Source organism: Phoca vitulina, unplaced genomic scaffold (assembly GCF_004348235.1).
Source record: "Phoca vitulina isolate PV1807 unplaced genomic scaffold, GSC_HSeal_1.0 scaffold11, whole genome shotgun sequence".
NCBI classification, from domain to species: Eukaryota; Metazoa; Chordata; class Mammalia; order Carnivora; family Phocidae; genus Phoca; species Phoca vitulina.
Window position 1 is genome coordinate 31,476,705 of NW_022589714.1, and position 19,956 is coordinate 31,496,660.

Consider the following 19,956-nt stretch of genomic DNA (forward strand, 5'->3'; position numbering starts at 1 on the left):
AGATTCCAAAATGACTTGTTCTTGCTGGAAAAAAAAACAAAAAACACTGAGTGGAGATGCTTTGCATGTTTCCATAGTTGTCTTAGAGAAAAAGAAATTGCGTTAGCCCAGAATAGTGCTCAAGTTCACTTTAATGAATAATAGGATATATTTAACAGGTCCTGAAGATAAGGAAGGATTCACTAGAGAAGTGTAGGGAAATGATCAAGGATAGTCGGTGGTTCTTAAAGCTGGTTTGAGTCCTCGAAGTTCTTCCAGACGGTCACAGATGGCTTCTGAGACTGACATTTGTCATGTGCCTAGGTCTGCATTGGATTCTAGCACAAAAATACATTTAAGAATTTTACTATCGGTCCTGCTTCAGCAGTAACAGCCTGAGGACTTACGCTTGGCTCAAGTGTCTAGAAATGAAACAAGAACTGCGTCTTTAGGTTTATTTCATTTATGAGGGCACACACACACACAAAAAAATCCGTATTACCTTTCCTTCCCAAATCTACACTTCTATTTCACACAATTGGCAGTGGGGAAGTTAGACCAAAAGACCTTCTACATTCACTTTGTTTTGGTTGTTACGAATACGGACTCTGGATTCAAAGTCCCGAGTCTCTGTGAGATTGCATTACTTACTAGCCAGGTAGCCCAGGACAAACTTACCCAATCTATCAGTTTCCTCATTTGTAACATGGAGGCAACAATAACATCTATCTCATAGGGTTGTATGAAGGGTTAAATGAAAGAATCTAAGAAAACAGCTCGGCTAAGGACTTGGCAAGGAGTGAGCACTAGCTAATGTAAACTGTTAATGTTATCATTATTCCTAGTTTATAGACTCTGCCCTGGGTGTTTCATTGCATTTTTGCCCAGAGGATTACCCAGAGTACAAACCAGTGTCGGGAGAACAAGGAAACATTCAAAGCCTATCTGGGAAGTGGAGGTCAGTGTTCTGAGCACTTTAAAAAAAAAAAAAAAAAAGTGCAGAGAAGAATCTGGGAAGAATCCTCCAGGCACCAGTGTGTCCACGGGAACCGAGTCCATGTGGCCAGGCCCACAGATGGAATCACTTAATGATAACCTGGTTTTGTGTAGATTGAAGGAACAAGATTTACTCTGTTTTCTATGGGCAAGGTAATGTGTAATTAGTAATTAGTCCATGTAGGTAAACAATGACCCTGAATTTTCTCGAACAGAATTCTTCCCCAGCATACCCTGTCCTGAAGTCACAGTAAGAGCCAAAGTGCTTACAAGGCTCTCACAATCTGCATCTCCTACTGCCCTCCCTCTCTCCATTCATGCTGGCCTCCTGCTATTCCTAGTGTACTCTGGCCTCAGGGCCCTTGCACTTCTTCCCTCTGCCTGGGAGAGAAACAGAGCCAACTCCCTCACCTCTTTCTGGAGTCTTCCCTGATTCTGTTTACAACTGCACACCCACCCTGCCCCTCTGGCCTATTCCTCCTTGCTTTCTGTTTCTTGGCACCATCGCCTTCTAATATTCTATATAACTTACTTATTTGGTTCATTGTCTGTCTTACCCCTACCTCCAGCCCCTGAATGTAAGCTCCCCAAGGGCAAGGATTTGTGTGTTTTGTCCATTGCTGTATTCCTAGAACAGGGCTTGGCACCGAGTGGTGGTCAGAGTTTGTGGAGTGGCTGCCAGTGAATCCAGATACTCACCAGTGCAGCAGGCGAGGCCTCCCCTCCAGTGAAGGTGTTTCTAGCAGGGCACACTCAGAGGGCTTGAGTCAGGAGAAGCATTTCAAAGAATTCTTTCAACACAAGATAACGTATCATCGGCTTTGTCGTGTGAGCCAATATCTCAGCCACGGCATCATCAAATTACCGACATAGTGTAATGTCAGAAGGGGGTGTAATGTAACTATCTTGGTATTCCCGTAAATCGAGCCAGAGACCGCTGATTTTGTACTTTATAGAATGAAAGTATTAGGTTGCTTAAAATTTCTCGTTCCCAATTTCTGTTTTTCTTCAGGAAGCATAATTTTATGTGACACTAGCTAATTTACCTATCACTGATGACATTTCACCATAGCCCTATTTTTCCCCTGGAGAGATTTATTTTCATGATGGGCCCGTGGATTATCTTTTTTCCCCCATTTTTCTGCATTTTCTTTAATTAGCACATATTACTTGAAAATGAGAAATAAGGACTTTTGGGGGACTTTCTGCTAAGTCTGTATAACTCTTTTATAAGGCAGAGAAGAATTTTTTTTTAAATCCCATATTCAAAGTCATACCACTTGTCAAAATCCCTGGGAGAACGGATTGTTTGAATAATTGACAATCCCTAGTGAAAGAGGAGAGGGAGGGTTTGCATAACCCTGGCAAGATTATCAATACCAGATGAATTTCTTATCCAAGGAATCAAAGTATTTTCAAGAATCTGTGACTGGAGAGTGAGATTTGATGTTATACTCTAGGCCAGCAAGGGCCTGTCGCCAATTGGGCCTGTCGCCTTTGGGCTCTAAGAAAACTGTGAGGTGCAAAGAATGCTTTATTTGGCATCCAAGGACACAGTGTGAAGTAGGTCACTTCAACCTGCAAAGAAACAATACAACCCCCGCTATTCATGAGGTATTTAGGAACAAAAGTTAAAATGAGATTAGGTTAAAGTATGCACAATAGTAAAAGTGCTTCACACACTGTAAAGGGCTCTGCAAATATTTGGGTGTTGATGTTTCTGATTAGCTGACCCTTGGATTTATCTGAAGGAAAAATGCGTTTGAGTTTAAACATTACAACGAGTTATGTGACTTTGAACCAATCATTCCACTTTCCTACGGTGTTTCCTAGTTTAGTGGAGATCTTTTTGGCCTTACTTCACATGATTATTTAGAAGCTTGAATGGATGTGGAAATGTTTTGGAAAGCATAATGCACGATGAGATCTGAGGTGTTACTCTTTAGCCTTTGAGTTGGTCAAGGCCTCTTAGAGTCTAAAATACAGTGCATACCTCTTCCTATGAGATCCTGTTAGGTAAGAAAAGCCCTTACTTTAGATAGATATGCTCTCAAAATTAATGTTTAAATGAATTTTCCTTTTATTGCAAAGCTTTTCCTTCCATATTATTTTAGTAAAAGTTCCTTAAGGGATAAGATGGTTATTTTTGTTAAAGGAGATGGCCAGAGTGTAACATGCTGTTTCCAATTTACTAAATCAGGAACTTGTACTCAGGTTGGAACCCTACATTCCCTGAAGGATGGCACTTTAATTACCTGGGACTTTAACTACTGCCTGTGGAAATATAGGGCTACTCTGTGTCCAGATGTGAGAAGTGTGTCTGAGACTGAATTAAACACTAGAGGACAGTGTAAAGGGCTAGAGAAGCAATGTGGAGTAACAAGGGTTGAGGTCTGACCATAGGTGACAGCCTTGCTGGTGGGAGAGATATTTCTAGTCTCTGGGGGGCAAAGGGAGAGATCTCAATCCTTTTAAAAATGTTCTGGTACAGAGCAAGTCCCAGCCTCCCCTGGGTTTGGCTGGCCATCTGGCCCTCCGGTTGTGACTAGGAGACCAAGACCTAGAAGGAAATCCTGTGATGGCCCAATGTGAGAAGATGCTGGTTCAGTTAACAGTCTGAAAACTCTCTGTGGAAGGGTCCCTGCTTTCTTTTCCTCACTGTGGTATCTCCAGAGCCAACATGGGTACCTGCCACCAATAGGTGCTCATAAATACTTCATGAATCAGTAACTGAAGAGTGGTTAAACTATTAATAGTGACAACAGAAGCATTTGCGAGCTGCCTACGGCCCCCATGGGTCATAAAAAGGGTTAGGGCAAGAGGGATATCCATAATTCTATCAGTGGTGCCTCAAGCCAGACAAATGTTGTCTTCTCACTGTTGTGACAGTACTGTGGCTTGAAGCTGGAGCAGTCTGGAGAATGACTTTTTTTTCACAGCTATTAAATATAACAGGCTACAAAATCCTTTGGTAGATAGGTGCCACATTTCACAACACATTCATTATGGTAGCTATTATAGTACAATTATAATTCATAAGTTTTGTATTTTAAAAATGTAGTCCATCAATTCAAAATTTTGAAAACATTTAACACTATTTCCCATGAAACTAGAAGTATTTATTCAATTAGATGGAAATCCTCAGAGAAATCAACTCCATACCTTTTGTGGGGTGGGGGTGGCAATATGATCTTTTCACAAGTGGGGATTTAGGGTGTGTGTGTATATTTGGGGGGCTGGGGCATGGAGATTTTTAAAGATTTTGTACTTTCCTACTTCTAGGTGGATATAAAGTGTCCTGACCTCCTCCTCCTGGCAATGTTTGTCTAGATAAAACCTTTCTTTAAGGTAGGCCTTGTCAAAGAAACAAGATAGTTGTTGACAGTACAACAATCCATATATACAAAATCTGTTTAATGGTCACTCGTGTAAGTAGATTTATATTAACAGAAAATAGTTCCATTTTTTCTTTGCCAAGCAATCAAGCAAAACACTAGGACCCATACAATTAATAGCCCAAAGACTTGGATACAATAGCCACGCTGAGTAAGACATGAGCGCCATCTGGAGGGTCCACTTGAACCTACAGTGCAGCATCTGAAGAACCTGCTAAGTATTAAGGTACCATTTGTGGATAGGAGTCAGGAATGAGCGACCTTCGTTCCACAACCTCAGCTCCTACTATTTCAGGCTTCCAACAGAGGACTGAGAATATTGTTATTCAGTGAAGTGCTTTTAGCAGAGGTGGGAAATGAAACTAACATCTGAGGAGTACTGACGTTAGCTCATTAGTAAATATAAGTCAGAAAGTACTAGGCAAGACGGAAATAGGCAAATATGTACCCAGTCGGCTGTGTCCAGATGCCCCATCTTCTTACCTTGAGTAGGGCCTCATACAACTCCATCAGAATTTTTATTCACAAGATGTAAATGACTGATAGTTTAGGTTTTCCAGAGGCATTTACGTTTTAATATAGAGAGAGAACTAGCAGAATTTCCAGATGTCAACTGTAGGGGAGACTATGGGGGAATAAAACAATCATCTCCTTTATCAAATACTTAATTATTTTTTTTTAATAAACTAGGTCTGTTCCTTGCTGATACACTCATTTTAATGAAAATGTTCTAAAAGGAGTATTTAGTCCCTCAAAAGTCTGAGTAACTTAAAACATTTGCATTTCCTATGCTTATATATTTCTAATGAGACACTGATTATTTTATTTGTTTGTTTTTTATGACACTGGTATTTTAATTTGATACCTAGTCCCCAATGCTCTCAAATATCTCTGGTGAAAAACTATTTTTTAAAAATTTCCTATCACTTGAGGGACCAATACCTGTGTAAATTAGAGTAATAATTTCATGGCAATATCTTAAAGAGTTTCATCTATCTGAACTTGTCACAGACCGTTTAGAGTGGGTCAGCTGACCTTGGTCTGTTGACTACATTTAAAGATCGCTGTTGCTGCCCTATTTCTTATTTTCTAAAAAATACCTGCATTTGGCCTGAAGATCTCTGTCCAGCAGGACCACCGCCATATTCAAGAGCCTGACTTACACTTTCCTCCCAACTTTTAGAAGAATATGGTCTTTGAATCCATAAAAATGAACATTTCAAACATTTTCTAGTCCCCATTTTACACTGACCCTCTTCTTGCAATGTGTTTGTACAACTCCCCCATTCCCTTGTTTAGTTCACCTGGCTTCAGTTCTGCCAACTTTATTTGTGATGAATTTGGCCTAGACACCAGAAGCTTAGGTAAGACACTTGGGTAGCACAGAAGTTCAGGTATTTAAGGATTAACAGAGAAATCCAGCTAGGAAATCCATGTAGCAGACAAGACATATGCTTTCTTGATATGAAGATTATAGGAAAGCTTCAGTTGAGGCTGTGTTTTTTGTTTTGCTTTGTTTTGCCAAATGCAGACTGACAGTGTCTTCTTTTTTTTGTTTTTTTGGTTGACAGTGCCTTTTGATTTATAAGTAATTCTGGTTTTCTGATGTTTCTTTCACCCACTGGCTCAAAAGCAATGCAGTCTTTTTTTCTTATCCCAATAACCCAAAACTGAAAATTCCACATGGCCATCTATTAAGTGTTCGTATGTTTCCATTTATAAGGCACAAAATCCATAAATCGCTCAGAGAAAGGAAGAAAACAAAGACCTGAAGATAAAATAACCTATTAATAGAAGAGATTCATCGAACTGGAGTGAAAATAAAGTACTTCTCTTTGTAGTAAAAGGGACCTTATACGGATAGGAAACATCGCCTCTGAGAAGACTTCCATGGCTCCTCCATCAACACAGCCCCCTTCACTGGATTAGTACATAAATCAGTCCTCAGAGAGGGCTGTGTGACCAGAACACATCAATCACAAGTACCACTTATCCCTCAGAAGCTTTTGGGCAACAGAAAATTCTAGCTACAGGGTATCTGGTTCACCATTCTTACCCAAAGGAGCCTTCAGGGACCAACCCACAATGATCACACATGCTCATCTGTCCTGGGGTTTGATTATTTTAAGGATTCAGCTCTAAGTTGGAGCATAACCTCCAGCCTGAGGACCCTGAACTAGGGTAGTTATGTGGGTCCTTTACATGGCAGCATCTAGTTAAGAGGCTAGACCTTGGGTTCCTCTTGAAATAATCAGATCCCTAGAAGGACCAGAACCAATTCACTCTATTAGGGTTTTTTGTTTGTTTGTTTTGTTTTTTGTTTTTTAAACATGCTGGTTCGAATCTGGAGAAAACTCCCTAGCACAAGCCCCAGATTTTCTGGCCTGTAAGGCAGCCCTGATAGATCTCAAGTACTGCAGTCCACAGGTATAAAACAGAAGGGTCTCATGACACAAAACAGTATCCACGCTTGTTGGCTGGGCCTCCTGATGGCTCTTGGCACTGTACTTTCTAGTACCATTTAGTAGTATATGAAAATAAACTTCCTGAATGTCCACGTGGATCCAAGCATTTCCTGGAAATATGACGACTTCATAGTCCTCTATATTACCATGCAAGGTACAGATGGGAGTACACTGTAGAGAAAACAGCCAGGCAGACGTCATCCTGAGAAAAGGGTCAGTGTCAGAGTGGGCAAGACAGGAGGGACCAGAACTCAGATGAACTGAGTAATTCATTATGTCTAAGGGTTTCACTGAATCATCTTGAAGATTCTGACTTCTCCACCCTGGATCATCTGAAATCCAAATGAAATCAAGTTCTTGGGTCAGTTTACTCAATTACCAAAAACCAATATAGTAGGATGGCCATTCCAATACGGTGTGGACCAGCCACGTACTTACTTTCCAGTCCAACTTTGTTCTCCCTTTAGCTCCAGGACTTGCCCCTGCAGGCCAAAGTCAGAATTCCACTAAATTTTCAGGCAGAAAGATCGTCCTTAATTCAGTGTCCCATGAATCCTAGCCAACATCCCTTCCTTTCCTGTATCTTGTAAGCCTATGACACGGAGGGAAAAGTAATACTCCTTTCATTAGCAACAACTTTAACAACAAAATTCTTGAATCCTTTGGCTTTCCAATTCCATAGCATACCCTTGGAAACTTGTGTTAATTTAAAAGCAACTCTTAAAAACAAAAAGTCAACTCCTCTTGTACTGAGTTTTCCCCAAATCAGACAGCCTGCCTCCACACCTCACCCCACCTGCCAGTCTCAGGAATCTTTCTTTGTCAGTCTGGCCTTGACTTTGTGTCTCAGGAGGGCTGCGGTGGCAGCGCTGCAGGCCGCCAAGAAGAAGAACGAAAGACAGGCCATGTAGACAGACAGGGGGCCATGGCGCTGCAGAAAGATCTCCTGCCGCCCCTGGTAGTCCAGAAGGATGGCCTCCAGCTGGGAGAGCGTACAGACAGACAGAAAGGCGTGGAAGATCTGATGCCCATGGCCCACAATGTCACAGGAACCCGGGAAGTACTTCTCAGGAACCGGGCAGGAGAAGAAGTAGGCGCTGACCAGGAAGAAGAGGATCTGGAGGGTGTGGTACCAGGCCGCCTGCTCCTGGCAGCCAGCCAGGTGGCACAGGGCCACGCGGTGTGCCACGGGGCTGATGTCTAGGACGAAGGCCAGCCCTGCCGGCACCACTTGACAGATCTTCCTCATGACCGGGTAAGGCCTGCGGTAGCGGTACTTGGCATAGCAACAGCCAGCGCAAGACAACCAGCCGCAGAAGGCAGCTGCGGGCAAGAAGAAGAGCCAGAACAGCTCGTACCAGGCCTGGTCGGAGCTGTAGAAGAAGTGCGCTAAGGCACTGCCGTACTGGTAGACGCTCACGCCCACGTAGTCCACAAAGTAGAAGGTGTAGTGCGAGAGCTCCGACTTGGACTGCAGCAGGTGGGCCAGAAGGCTGCACGTGAGGTAAGTGATCGACGACAGGATGAAGAGCAGCAGGGGCAGCGAGCGCGTGGAGGCCCACGGCAAGGCCTCGGCCTCGGCGAAGGCCCAGAATCGCAGGAGCACGGCCAGGGCGGCCAGCAAGTGGGTCCACACGTTGACCACCTCGTTGTGCTTCTGAAAGAGGCTGAAGAAGTAGTAGCGCCACTCGTGGCCCGTGGGGCGGTAGCCGGTGTGGATGTAGGGCTCCCGGAAGAGCTGGGGCACGTCGGTCTCGGGGACGGTGCAGGGCATCTTGGGAAGGCCGTCCTCCAGGAGCTTGGGCAGGCGGCGCAGCTGCTGCCCGCTCACCGACAGTGTGCTCAGGCGCTCCAAGATGGCGGTCGTCATGGCTGCCGGCGCAGCGGACGGCGGGGGACCTGCGGAGAACACAGGAGAATCGGCACACCGGGGCCAGGCGCTCGGAGGCGCGGCGGCAAGGGCTGTGGGGCTGCTCAGCGCTTCTAGTGGGAGCCCGGGCGCCGCAGACAGCTTCTGTGAGCCGCATCTTTGTCTCACCGGTACGCAATCGAGTTGGACCAAGACCCCTTCCCACCCGAAGGTTCTGGTTTCGTCTGTGCTACCCAGGGCGCTGTGAAGCGAAGTCCTATCTAGTAAGATGTTGTAATGACAGCCACAGGGTAAGTAAGGGTGCCTTTAGAGGCTTTGAAGTTTCCCAGATGTTATTACAATGTAGTCATCAGGCTCTAATAGTATGAGGTATTATATGGAAATATAAAGATTATAAATATTGATGTTACTAACGATAGCCTACATTTCTTGAGCACCTAATCTTAAAATAGCCACTAAGTTCACCAGTAACTTGAAATTCTGAGATAAGCAATAGTTAACTTGAACTTCAAAGTAACGACAGGCAAATGAGTCATGAATTTGGTTGGTAAAGACCAATACATATTCTGGGAAATACTTGTAACAGTTAAAATTAACACATGGCCTAAACTGAACATAAAATCTAATTGTAAAGATTGATTTTCTTTTCAAATTATGCTCTGGAAGATAAGTAGTTTTGGATTTGTCTCTCCTGGGTACCTAAATCAGTACTCAATGAATTTCAGACCTCAAAAATGCTCACTTACCCTACACTTGGAATTTTTACATGACACAGATGAGCCAGAGCATAGAAATTATTTCATAAAAAATTTCACAAAATAGCTGCAAATTTTCATGTGAATTTCTTGGGTAAAGAAATGGATTTTCAGCATATATACAGCTACCTTCTGTACTTCGTATTTCCCAGCCTCTTTTCTTCAGAGAAGTACAAAACTTGATTGATTTATCTAAATGGCCCCCTCGCTTCAGAGACCTTCTGCTGGGAGAGATACAGCAAGTGCTTCTCAAGGCACTACTAATTTTAGTGAAGAAAATTTAATCTTCCTACTCACATTTCTTAATCAATATTGAAAAGCAAAAAATATCAGGTCTAAAATGTAGGGCATGAAAATCAGTAAGATGGAAAAAAAAGTTCAGGGAGATGTGGACTCAGTCCTTGGTTTGGGGCCATTTCCTGGGTAACCTTGGGCAAGTTATAGAGCTATCTAGGCTTCAGTTTCTTCATCTGTAAAATGGGAGTAATAATTCTACATACTGTATGAGTGGTTGTGATAGTTAAATGCAAGACTCTAAAGTATAACATGCTTATTAAGGATTATGGAGTCAGAAGGACAAAAAGAGAGGGGGAGTGAGAGAAAGAAAACAGTCATCAGAATACCTTAATTTATTAAAACAGAAAAAGAGAAAAAGTTAAGCAGTGCTTCCGCTGTCAGCCAGCAGGGGGAATCCAAGAACCTGGGAGTTAAGTTCTAGATGGAGACTCCTCCAACTGACCTCCTGTGGCTGTTCCTGACAGAGCACAGCAGCGGTAAGGGTAAGGGAAAGGGACGGGAAGGTGGGAACAGGTGGAATATGCTGGCCCCAGAATCAAGTGGACCCACTGCATGACTGGGCCTGGGACATGGGACAATGTTTCAAGTTGTCCCGTGGCTACTGGCTGAGAAGCATGTGGCTTGGGGGAGCTGGGCTTTGTTGGAGCTCTGGGGAATTAAAGAGCTGTATTCTTTGGATATAGGCACATCTCTTGTGAAGTGGAGAGGAAATCAGATAGACATACTGGTGTGATTTTGTGGTTGGGAGAAACAGAGGTGAGTCACTGGGGGATATGAACTGTAGAGGAAGGAATCCCTAATGATGCTCCCGGGTAGGCCCCACCATAGCATTGCCATCTAAGATCAAGGGTGTTTCCATCATCTCTGGGTGACCAAACCAGTTAGAGACAATTCCACATCCAAAGTTAAATAACACATGACTGCACGATTTCTGCTTATGTTTGTCTCCTCAAAATAGGGTGTCTAGGACAAAAGCTGGTTCTTATAAACCAGTAACACAAGCGAATTTCTAAGGACTGAAAACTTGGGTTTTGGTTGTCTAATGGTTGGAACCGAGCACAGTGCAGACCTGGGAATCAACTGGCATCTGTCTGTTCTGAGGGAGAAAGGACAGATCATGATGCTACTTTATTGTCATTTTCCAGAAAGCTCCATCTGCAGAGCTCTGACCCCAAGAGTTCCTCCAGTCTTCATATCACCAACTTCACCTCATGGCTTTATGTTGACAAGTTCTTTTCAGAAAATTATTTCTACATCTCTCATGCTTACAGAAAATAAACTAGGAGAGGTTGCTTCAAAGGAAAGGATGCACAGGAAAAAAATTGGCAGAATCATTATTTCTCTTGCAAATGAGGCTTTCTTTTCCAAGGATCTTTAAAATGCTGCCACACCAGCCTCAGGGTCTCCTTAATAACTCCATCCTCTGGAGTGTGCAGCCCAACACCCACAGAGAGTCGGTTGTTGCTGGGACACTACCGTAATGGCCTCCGACTCAAGATATGATCCCTTATCTCTGTCAGTGATGAGAATGCTACCAAAATCTAGGTCATCTATCTGTGGGTGAAAAGGATCTAAATTCCTCTTTGGAAGTGCAGGTCATGAAAAATTCTAAACTAATGGTCAGAAAGAGAGGGGATTATTTCTTTGTCCTGTGCTTAGCAACTGCCCCTTCCCCTGCCATAAACTCTTCCCTTCATCTGAGAGCAGCCACCACAGCCACAGCAGTGGTGATAGGGTGTAATTTTTGTATCATTAACTTCAGAAGCTCCTGTCCAGTGGCTACCCCCATAGACAACACTACTTTCACTGGGCCAGAGTGTGCTGTGCTGCTAGAAATAGGCTTCAAAGGGCCAGCTGTAAAGTTTGAGAGCCTGTCTGGGAGGAGACCACATACTGGCCTTATGATGTTGGTGCAGGCACACATCTCCAGCCTTCCTGGTGCTGGCTCTGAGTAAGGGTCTCCCCTTCCTTCCTGGCCTCTGTCCCCATGCACTCCTCCCTGAGCTGATGTGGCCATCAGTCAACCAAGATGTTACCTTAGAATGATCTCTTGTGCACAGGGTATGCCCCAGCTCCTCTGCCGAGACAGCCAAAATGTCATCTTCCTGAAGAATTCTCATGAACTGGCTAAGCTCAAGTCATATTTGGATCAACCAGAGAGCTCTTCCAGAGCAAAGACAGTCTGCTCAACAATACCGCAGGCTACAAAGGCCACGAAGGAAGAATAAAAATAAGACCCTTACCTCAAACAGCCTACAAGAAGATTCACACTTCATGAATCTGTAGCCAGTACCACCAGACTGCATATAATTGGGTGTTAAGTAGAGTGAAATACAAACAAGTCTCCAGAGCAGAGCACTCGGGGCATGCTGGGGCTGAGACACGTGACAGGGTGAGGAGCAGGGCATTCTGGGAGAGGGGTGAATATGAGTGAGGGAATGCAGTGGCTTCTTTGTGGGTCCATGAGCAGAGGGGCTATTGGGGAGTAATAAGGCCGCGAGTGGGGTAGGTGCCATGGCATTAGTGAAAGTTTAGATTTGATGTTGCAGAAAGCTGCTAGCTTGATCAATCCTTGTCTCACCTGAGCTGTGGGGATTCATACTGCTGACCAATGCCCCCTCTCTTGGCTTAAGTGATACAATCCTCTCTGGTCTTGCCTGTTTTTTTTGTCCCACCACCCTGTCAACTGTGGTGTTCCCAGGGGTCCACCATCTGCTCCCTTTTCCATATTCACAGTCCCTCTCATGCGGGTACTTCTCCCACAGCCTTGGCTTCAGCTAGCACCTGTATCAGATGATTCCCACACATACATCTGCAGCCAGATCTTCCCTGAAATCTGGATTCAATTATCCAGTGGCTCTGGATTTCCAACTGAATATTCCCCAGGCACTTCAAATTCAACATCTTCAACTTCTTCAACCCAGATTTGACCCTTCGCCTACATCTAATCAGTCATTTAGGGTCGGTTGATTTTATCTGAACATTTCTGGAATCCATTCATTCTTTCTGTTTCTACTGCTCTCTATTCAGGCCTTCAAAATGAACTTATGCAGAGGATAACAGCAGTGTCATAACTGACCTTTTTTCCTCCAGTTCCCCTGCCTCATGTCCCCCAGACCCTCTCTTCTCCAAAGCACTTCAGGGTGATAGTTTAAAAATGGAAATCTGATCACCACTCCCCTCCACCTATCCCCTAGCAGCTCACCATTGCTTGTTTACAACACAAACTCTAAGCCCTTAACAGGCCTACTTCTGTTGACCTCCTTCCACTCCCAGCTTCCTCTCCCAGGAGAGGATCCACACACCCCCAGGCCACAGTTGATGGCCTGGATGATAATACTGGGAGTTTTTCAAAAGTGCCACACTCGGGGCACCTGAGTGGCTCAGTCGTTAAGCGTCTGCCTTCCGCTCAGGTCATGATCCCAGGGTCCTGGGATCGAGCCCCACATCGGGCTCCCTGCTCCGTGGAAAGCCTGCTTCTCCCTCTCCCACTCCCCCTGCTTGTGTTCCCTCTCTCGCTCTGTCTCTCTCTGTCAAATAAATAAATAAAATCTTAAAAAAAAAAAAGTGCCACACTCATTATCTCCAGTGCCTACTTCGGCACACAGTGACAACCCTCCAGTCCAGCAACCCCAGCTCATCAACGTTCTGCCCAGAAGCTCGCCAGGAAGTTTTTCCTAACCCCTAGGCCAGGTTTAAGACTCTCCCCAGCAACCATCTACCCTGGCCTTCCTCCCCTAGCACAATTCTGTCCTGGGGTCCTGATCATTGGTTTACTCCACTCACTCCCCCATTCGTGGCCAGCTCCGTTCTGTGTAGTGTACAAGTTCCCATGTTTAAAATGATACGCAGCATATAAAATATTTATGCACCTAATCATTATTTACTGAATGAGCAGTTCTTTAGGCCCAGACGTATGGCACCAATTTCCTTCTGTTCAGCAAGGTTAAGGGAAAAGAGAATGGTCTGGGAGTCAGGGGGTCTGGCTGTTCCATATTTGCTCTCCTCAATTAGCTGTGTGGCCATGCCTGATGAGGGAACAGAAGGCTGGCTGAAGACAAAGCATAAGCCGACACCCTGCAACCTCCCCCCAACCCCCACTCCTGGGTGGGACATGTGTGACATTCTTCCAGGAAGTTCCCAACTATCGTAATGTTAATGCCTTACTAGAGGGGAAAACAACCTTGACAATGGCAAGGCCTCCGGTATCCTGTGAATCTTCTTTAACATACAAAAATCCTTTTGAAACCTCCCTTTTCCTAACCTTCCCCAACCCCATGGTATATAATCAGCCACCCCTCATGACCCTGGGCCAGCAGCTCTTTCTGCCCACGGGTCCTGTCCCTGTGCTTTAATAAACCACCATTTTGCACCAAAGACATCTCAAGAATAGGGCTTCTGTCATGAGTGGCACGCGTAGGGCAGCTCCATTGCTCTTCGTGTGGAATCGACATCAAGAATTCTTTCTTAGTCGACGGCTCCGGACTCCACCCCGTTGAACCTCACCTATATCCCAAAACCCCATCATGCCCAAGACATTAAACTACTCATTGTAATTTTCTTCATGAAAAAAGGTGGATGGGAGGTGATTTCCTGACTTTCCATCTCTCAATATAAAAAGAGGATAAATACAAAAATGGACAGTAGTTGGACAGCACTTTGAAGAGAAAAAACATGGACATTAAAGTACTAGTAATATTTAAAAAACTCACAAAAGGATTCTAACTTAGTAATATGTATTTTTTCTGCCTTATATTTGATTTTAATGCAGACTTTGAAAACTGAAACAGAATTTAAGATTTTTGGTTCATTTCTGGGAATCCTCATAATACCTTTCCCAACTGCTTTATAAAGTTTTAATTAGACTCAGATTACAATGGAATTGGAATTTAAAGTTCTATCTTAATATGAACTATTATTTAACTCTATTTTAATAATATGAGTATGATATCTGTACCATGAATTCAGGTAATGTTTATATAAGAAAGCGTTAAAAATGTTACATTGTGTTTTGGACTATTTAGGGGTCCAGTCTTAAAGTTTTATTTCAGATGCTCCTTTAAGATGATTTTAGAAAAATTAAAGATAATTACTGTAAGAAAAAATAGAGAAGAACAGGTAAAACCTATGTTATAGCAATAATTTGACATTTTAGTAAAAAAATGTATATTTACATTTTCTTTTTAAAAAGAAATCACAACCAAAGTATGCATTTTTAAGGTTTGGTTTTGGTTACCTAGTTTTGATGGGTGAAGACTACCCAGAATGCATCTCCTTTTCGGTAATGTTAAATAAAATAATGAAATGACCTGTTTCTGTGAGTGTTGTGGTCCCCTGAAGCATACTGCAAACAATGTCAAGTGTCCATAAGTAACCATTTCACTTTCGGAGAGGAGCTGTATGGATGGATGAGCAGTGCGGCGCCTGGGCCAGTCTCCCGTCTCTTAGTACCAGATGTAACTGTTTATACCAGGTATGCCCACTGCCCTTCCTGCTCCTTGCAACCTCCTCCACCTGCTGGGTTCCCTCTCTGTCGGGGCTCAGAAGTAGCCTGGCCACTTCCTACTTTGGGTGCTCATTATCTCCTACAGGCACCTTTGTAGGATACAGGAGGCCTTTCCTCTGGTCCCTACCTGTGTGTCTCCATCACTATTCCCAACCACCGCCTAACCCTGCCACTTTTTATGTATTCCATTAATTTTGCCATTCTTTCAGGCCTTTGTGCTTGTGTACATGCCTGGAATGCCCACCACTGATGCCCACTGGCCAGCTCCTCTTCATCCTTCATGCCCCAGTTCAGATTTCCCCTGGGGAGCCTTTCCTTTCAGGCGCTTCTTTACCTATAACACCACTGCACTACCCCCCACCATAGCACTCTCCTTTCTGTACAATTACAGTGTCCTTTTTTTTTTTTTTTTTTAAAGATTTTATTTATTTATTTGAGAGAGAGAGAGAATGAGAGACAGAGAGCATGAGAAGGAGGAGGATCAGAGGGAGAAGCAGACTCCCTGCCGAGCAGGGAGCCCGATGTGGGACTCGATCCCGGGACTCCAGGATCATGACCTGAGCCGAAGGCAGTCGCTCAACCAACTGAGCCACAACAGCCATATCTTGTTTCACTGTGTTTTGCTTTGTTGTGCTTTGCAGACACTGCATTTTTTAAAAGATTTTATTTTTAAGTAATCTCTGCGCGCAACTTGGGGCTCAAACTCACAACCCCAAGATCAAGAGTTGCATACTCTACTGACTGGGCCAGCCGGGCACCCCCAGATACTGCATTTTCAACAAATGAAGGTTTGTGGCAGCACTGTATCTAGCAAGTCCATCAGTGCCGTTTTTCCAACAGTGTTTGCTCACTTTGTGTCACATTTTGGTAATTCTTGTAATATTTCCAACTTTCTCATTATTATCACATTTGTTATGGTGATCTTTGATCAGTGATCTTTACTGTTACTATGGTATTTGTTTTGGTACCATGTACTGTGCCCATATAAGACTGCAAACTTAATAAATGTGTCTGTTGATTGCTCCACAGACTGGCCAGTCGCTGGTCTCTCTTCCCCTCCTTAGGCCTCCCTGTCCCCTGAGACACAACAATATTGAAATTAGGCCAATTAATAAATCTACAATGGCCTCTGAGTATTCTGGTGAAAGGAGGAGTCACACATCTCTCACTTTAAATCAAAAGCTAGAAATAATTAAGCTTTATGCAGAAGGCATGTTGAAAGCCAAGACAGGCCCAGAGCTAGGCCTCCTGCACCAGACAGCCAAGTTGTGAATGCAGAGAAGTTCTTAAAGGAAATCAAAGTGCTACTTCAGTGAACACACAAATGAAAAGAAAGTGAAACAGCCTTATTGTCAATGTAGAGAAAGTTTCAGCAGTCTGGATAGAAGATCAAACCAGCCACAACATTTCCTTAAGCCAAAGCCTAATCCAGAGCAACGTCTTAACTCTCTTCAGTTCTATGAAAGCTGAGAGAGGTAAGGAAGCCGGAGAAGAAAAGTTTGGAGGAGAAGAGGCTGGTTTTGAGGTTTCAGGAAAGAAGCCATCTCCGTAACATAAAAGTAAAAGGCGAGGCAGCAGGTGCTGATATAGAAGCTGCACCAGGTTACACAGAAGGTCTAACTGAGCGAACTAATGAAGGTGGCTACACTAAATAACTAAATAAATTTTCAGTGTAGATGACACAGCCTCTTGGAAGGAGATGCCATCTAGGACTTTCATAGCTACAGAGAAGTCAGTGCCTGGCTTCAAAGTTTCAAAGGACAATCTGACTCTTGTTAGAAGCTAATGCAGCTGGTGATTTTAAGTTGAAGCCAGTGCTCATTGACCACTCTGAAAAACCTAGGTCCCTTAAGAATTATGCTCAGTCTACCTTCCCTGTACTCTATAAATGGAATAGCAAAGCCTGGATGATAGCACATCTGCTTATAACATGGTTTACTGAATATTTTAAGCCCACTATTGAGACCTACTACTCAAAAAAAAAGATTCCTTTCAAAATATTACTGCTCATTGACAGTGCACCTGATCACCCAAGAACTCTGATGGAGATGGTTAATGTTCTCATGCCGGCTAACACAAGATCCATTCTGCAGCCTATGGATCAAGGAGTAATTTCAACTCTCAAGTCTTATTATTTAATTCTTAATTAAATTCCATAATTTAGGGGCGCCTGGGTGGGCATCTGATGGTTGGGCATCTGCCTTCGGCTCAGGTCATGATTGATCTCCAGGTCCTGGGATCGAGCCTCATGTTGGGCTCCCAACTCAGTGGGGAGTCTGCTTCTTCCTCTCCCTCTGACTCTCCCCCTGCTTGTGCTCTGTCTCTGCCTCTCTCAAATGAATAAATAAAAAATCTTAAATAAATAAATTCCATAATTTATAAATTAAATTATAAAATTTATAACATAAATTAAATTAGATGTTATTTAATTCACATTTCACAAGGCCATAGATAGTGGTTCCTCTCATGGCTCTGGGCAAAGTAAACTGAAAACCTCCTGGAAATGATTCATGATTCTAGATGTCATTAAGAACATTCATGGGAAGAGGTCAAAATATCAACACTATCAAACAGAATCACATACTACAGAGAAATCCTTCATGAATAGAAGAGTCCATTGATGAGGCAAACTTCATTGTTATTTTAAGAAACTGCCTTTAAGAAACCCCAGCCTTCAGCAACCACCACCCTGATCAGTCAGCAGCCATCAACACGGAGGCAAGACCCTCTACCAGCAAAAAGATTACAACTCACTGAAAGCTCAGATGATGATTAGCATTTTTTAGCAACAAAGATTTTTTTAAATAAAGGTATATACTTTGTTTTTTTAAAGACATAATGCTATTGTATACTTAATAGACTACAGTATAGTATAAATACAACTTTTATATGTGCTAGGAAACAAAAGAAGTCATTTGACTCATCTGATTGCAGTATTCACTTTACTTGGTTGTGTGGAACCAAACCTACAGTATCTTTGAGGTGTGCCTGTTACATTTTCTGCCCACTAAACTATAAGATCCTTTGAGGGCTTGAGAATCTTTTATCACCTACCACTGTGCCTAGCACATAGGAGATGTTCCAATAAATTGTTGAATAAATGACTGAATGGAATAAAAATGTCAGAATAATAATAACAAAAAACACTTACATGGTGTTTATCACATGCCCAACAGTATTCTAGGTACTTTGCAAATATTAGCTCATTTAAACTTCCTAACAACTATCTGGCATTAGTACTATTGTCATTATTCCCATTTTACGGTTGAGGAAATAGAAGCACAGAGAGATTAAGTAACTTGCCTAAGGCTACACAGTAAGTCCCAGAGCCAGCAGGTAACCCAAAGCAGTTGGCCCTAGAGTCTGGGGCTCTTAACCATTATGTCCTCAAAAACTGCGCTCTAGGGCGCCTGGGTGGCTCAGATGGTTAAGCGTCTGCCTTCGGCTCAGGTCATGATCCCAGGGTCCTGGGATTGAGTCCCGCATCGGGCTCCCTGCTAGGCGGGGAGCCTGCTTCTCCCTCTGCCTCTGCCTCTCTCTCTCTCTGACTCTCATGAATAAATAAATAAAACATTTAAATAAATAAATAAATAAATAATTTAAAAAAACCCTGTGCTCTAAGTCCAAACCCAAAAATGATGATATGCAACTTCAGATATACTGCTATAAAACTGCTCTGCTCCATTAACAAAGATAATTTGCAGTTGGCCTTACAAAAGCCATCAGTATCACAAAGCTCATTTCTTTGCCACTGAGTTTATTTGTAAATCAGATTCCAAGAGAAGAAAATGTGACTTCCAGAAAATCTGATTGAAATCTATCAGACAATCCAAGTGGGTCTATAACCCAGGTAAAGTGATCATAAACTCAGTGGGCCTGTTTCATCTTAGAGACATACCATTTGTTATGGCTGGCTTTACAGAACTGGTGTGGTGAGACATTCCAATCATAAACCTAAAGACCAAGGTCATTTATCAGCCTGTTGGAGGAAAGCACACCAACATTGAGAAGAGTCACCGAATTGTGCTCTGTCTGTAGCATGCTATTTAAAAAGTCTTTCCCTGATTAACAAAGTAGAGAATTAAATGAAAAGCTCCATATTTGGCAAACAGACAGAGTTTGGTACTGATGATATTGTATCTGGAGGCCAAATAGAAGTGCTTCAAAGCAATGATGTTCCCTGGTCTATTACCTACTTTAATGGAACACAATCTTGGAATAGCTGATTCCCTAGAAAAGCACCAAATGAGGATGCAGAAATCCCAACTTCTAGGGGTGCCTGGGTTGCTCAGTCGGTCAAGCGTCTGATTTTTTATTTCTGCTGAGGTCATGATCTCAGGGTTATGGGATAGAGCCCTGTGATGAGCTCTGTGCTTAGCATGGAGTCTGCTTGAGATTCTTTCTCTCCCTCCCTTTGCCCCTCTCCCCACTCATGCATGTGCTCTCTCTTTCTCTTTCAAATGAATGAATGAATGAATGAAATCCCACTGCTTGTTCCAGCTCTATCACTAACTATGGGACTTTAGGCAAATCACGCAACGTCTCTATACTTGGTGTCCTTGTTCATAAAATAGGGTTGTAATCTCTAGAAGCTATAAAATTCTGCACTTCATCTGGGCTATGTTTTGCTTTGTATGGAAGATCAAGCAGTGTGCTGAAACCACCAACAAACAGATCCTATGACATCATCTCA

At 43.2% G+C, this 19,956-nt stretch overlaps 1 protein-coding gene across 1 annotated transcript in view; it reads right to left on the reverse strand.

Moving 5' to 3' along the window:
• Positions 1-4,370: 4,370 nt before the first annotated feature.
• PAQR8 (progestin and adipoQ receptor family member 8) overlaps positions 4,371-19,956 on the reverse strand; it is a 43,822-nt gene continuing 28,236 nt past the window's right edge. The window contains exon 2 of the mRNA XM_032409671.1: positions 4,371-8,734. Coding sequence (XP_032265562.1) covers positions 7,641-8,705 — 1,065 coding nt within the window. The 5' untranslated portion in view covers positions 8,706-8,734 and the 3' untranslated portion in view covers positions 4,371-7,640. The remainder of the gene's footprint in view (positions 8,735-19,956) is intronic.